The sequence below is a fragment of the Miscanthus floridulus genome, chromosome 6 (assembly GCF_019320115.1).
Source record: "Miscanthus floridulus cultivar M001 chromosome 6, ASM1932011v1, whole genome shotgun sequence".
Classification (NCBI taxonomy): Eukaryota; Viridiplantae; Streptophyta; class Magnoliopsida; order Poales; family Poaceae; genus Miscanthus; species Miscanthus floridulus.
This window is the reverse complement of record NC_089585.1, coordinates 128273994-128277353: the sequence shown is the minus strand read 5'-3', so window position 1 is coordinate 128277353 and position 3360 is coordinate 128273994. Positions and strand designations below refer to the sequence as shown.

General features: G+C 59.0%; 1 protein-coding gene across 1 annotated transcript; it reads left to right on the top strand.

Moving 5' to 3' along the window:
- The first annotated feature begins 617 nt into the window (after positions 1-617).
- On the top strand, positions 618-1718 carry LOC136461207 (uncharacterized). The gene is made up of 2 exons (XM_066460601.1): positions 618-1157; positions 1338-1718. Exons 1-2 carry the CDS (start codon positions 618-620, stop codon positions 1716-1718), a joined length of 921 nt encoding a protein of 306 aa, XP_066316698.1.
- The last annotated feature ends 1642 nt before the right edge of the window (positions 1719-3360 follow it).

Genomic DNA, 3360 nt, shown 5'->3' with positions numbered 1-3360 from the left:
ACTGGCGCCCGTACTTGTGGGGGCATTGGTTCCTCGTCCGCACCGACCACTATAGCCTGAACTTCCTCCTGGACCAGCGGCTGTCCACCGTGCCTCAGCACCAGTGGCTCAGCAAATTGTTCGGGTTCGACTTCACCGCCGAGTACCGCCCCGGGCGGCTCAACTCGGCGACCGACGCGCTGTCCCACCACGATGAGGAGACTGCGGCGCTTTGTGCCCTCTCGGGGCCCTCCTTCGACCTCTACGCCGACATCTGCCACGCCACCACGGCCGACCCAGTCTTGTGCGACCTGCTGTAGTAGCTGGAGGCTGCGTCTCTGGGAGAGCCATGGGCAGCCGTCGACGGTTTCCTCCTCCATGGCAAGCGCATCTACGTGCCTACCACTGACGACTTGCGCCACCAAGTGGTGAACCTGGCTCACTCAGCTAGACACGAGGGGGTCCAGAAAACCCTTATGCGCCTCCGCACGGACTTCTACATCCCTGGCGATCACCAGCTGGTGCACGACTTCGTCCGCTCCTGCGACGTGTGCCAGCGGAACAAGACACCGACCACACAGCCGGCCGGCCTCCTTCAGCCTTTGGACGTTCTGTCGTAGGTCTGGGCGGATATCTCCATGGACTTCATGGAGGGGCTGCCGAAGGTGCACGACAAGTCTGTGGTCCTAGCGGTGGTGGACTGCTTCTCGAAGTACGCCCACTTCATCGTGCTCAGCCACCCCTACACCGCTGCCTCCATCGCCCGTGCCTTCTTCGACGGGATCGTGCGCCTACACGATTTCCCTAGCTCCATCGTCAGCGATCATGACCTAGTCTTCACTAACAATCTCTGGCGCGATCTCTTTAAATGTGCAGGTGTCAAGCAGTGGCTCAGTACGGCCTTTCACCCCCAGACGGACGGCCAGTCCAAGGTCGTCAACAAGATCATCGCGATGTACTTGCGCTGTGCGATAGGTGATCGGCCTCGCTCGTGGGTCGACTGGCTCTCCTGGGCGGAGTACTGCTACAACACCTCGTACCACACGGTGCTCCGAGCATCGCCGTTCGAGGTTGTGTACGGCCAACCCCCGCCACCCCTCCTGCCACACCACACCGGGGCGGCCCAGACAGAGGCGGTGGACGCCATGCTGCGGGACCACGACACATTCCTGGAGAAGGTTCGCGAGCATCTTCTTTAGGCCCAGCAGTACGCCAAGCGCCACTACAATGAGCACCATCGCGAGGTGGAGTTCAACGTGGGCGCATGGGTGCTGCTCCGACTTCTCCACTGACCCACCCATGCGCTCGCTTCGCCGTCCAAGGGCAAGTTGCGCCCACGCTACGCTGGGCCGTTCCAGATCGTCGAGCGCATTGGGCAGGTGGCTTATCGTCTCCGACTCCCCGCGGACGCGCGCCTGCATGACGTCTTCCATGTGGGGCTGTTAAAGCCTTACAACTGCACCGGCTCACCACCATCAACACTGGCCGTGCTGCCACCGGTTCAGGACGGGCGACTGTTGCCAGCCCCTGCGCAGGTCCTACGTGCCCAGCTCTGTCGCGGCGTGTGGCACATCCTCGTCAAGTGGCAAGGCCTTTCGGAGGACGACGCCACCTGGGAGCACCTGGACGACTTCAAGACTCTCTACCCGGATGTGCAGCTCGAGGATGAGCTGTTTGCCGAGGCGGGGAGAGATGTTATGACGGGAGTTCAATATCAGAGGAGGGCTGCTTGTGGCTAGCAGGCGCATGTAGGAGAAGCTAGCAGGCGCATGCAGGAGAAGGCCTCACGGCCCAGGACGTTTCCTATTATTAGAGAACTATTATTATTATTAGAAACGTATTTCTATTTTTAGAAAGGAGAAGCGATATATGGTTGTAAAGACAATTGGATCGGTTTAAGCAGAAACATATTGTTTCTGGCTTCCTAAAGGGAGCTGGGAGTCCAACCCTAGCCGCCACCTCGTTCTTCCTTCTCTCACGATCGCTGGCTCCTCGCCGTCGATCAGCCTTCAAACCACACCCACCGATTGTCCACACGTACAACCTCCAATCGGTGAGGGACAGAGAGCAGCAGCATATCAGAACTAAACATGGCCTTACCTATCATGTTGTCCAAACAGTGTGTGAACCATGGCATTCTATCGATATGACATAGCGGCACTACAGCAGCTTGTCCCTAGCTATTCCTCTACGTCTAGCACTATAGCAGAATGTGACTTGCTAGTACCTTCTCCCAAAAGTTGCAGGATTAGCGATGATGTTCGGAGGGTACACTCGGTGTCAAGCGCCTTAGCGCTTAGCGATGGCGGGCCATGACTATGTAGCTCATAGTCGCGCTCTAGTCCTCACGGCGAGGTTATCCCCCTCTGCTGGTGGCTTAATGAGAGTAGAGGTAGTAGATTAGATGATAACTGATTATTCCTTTATTGTTTGGAGTCCCCTAGAATATATAAGCCAACCGGCTAACAAACTTGGAAGTAAAAGATCCTAATTTTAAGGCCTAATCTTCTCCTAGCCACTGGATTCAGCCCTGCCATCCTCAGTCGAGGAGATCGCGGCCCTTGCCGCATCAAGCGCTGCAGCCCGCTCTGCTGCCCTGCGGATGTCTCGCGCCCTGCGCTGCCTTGCAAACGTCCGGCCCCACATGACATCTCTCCCCTCCTCGAGAAGCAGCTCGTCCTCGAGCTGGAAGCTTGGAAATTGCTCGCGGAACGTGTCGAGGTCTTCCCAGGTCGCCGACTCCGGAGGTTCGCCGCGCCAGTGGACGAGCAGCTGGCGAACGCCGCGCGCCAAGCGAGCCCGCTCAACCCGAGCCGGCTCTGGAGTGACCACGCCATGGTGGATGTGTGGCAGTGCAGGTGGAGTAGACGGAGGCACGCCGCTGAACTTCTTGAGGGCGCTCACATGGAACACGTCGTGGATGCGAGCCTGCGGCGGAAGGTCCAAACGTACAGCCACGTCGTTGATGAGCTCGGCGACGCGGTAGGGCCCGATGTAGCGTGGCTTCAGCTTGCCCGTAGTAGCCTGGGGTAGGGAGGACATGGTGCGCTGTCGGAGGCGCAGCAACGCCCAATCGCCCACCTGATAAGACACTTGTCGATGATGCCGATCGTAGTGGTGCTTCTGAACAATCTGCGCCTGTTCCAGGCGATAGCGGACGTCGGCAAGAAATGCTTGGCGTTCCTCCATGTCGCGAGCCACAGCAGCAACCCGAGTCTCTCCCGGCTCGTAAGAGCGGATGGAGGGTGGGTCGCGGCCGTACACCACGCGGAACGGGGTCTCCCGGAGCGAGGACTGGTAGGCCGTGTTATACACGTACTCAGCCCAGGGAAGCCACCGCAACCATTGCCGGGGTCGGTCTCCCGTGAAGCAACGTAGGTA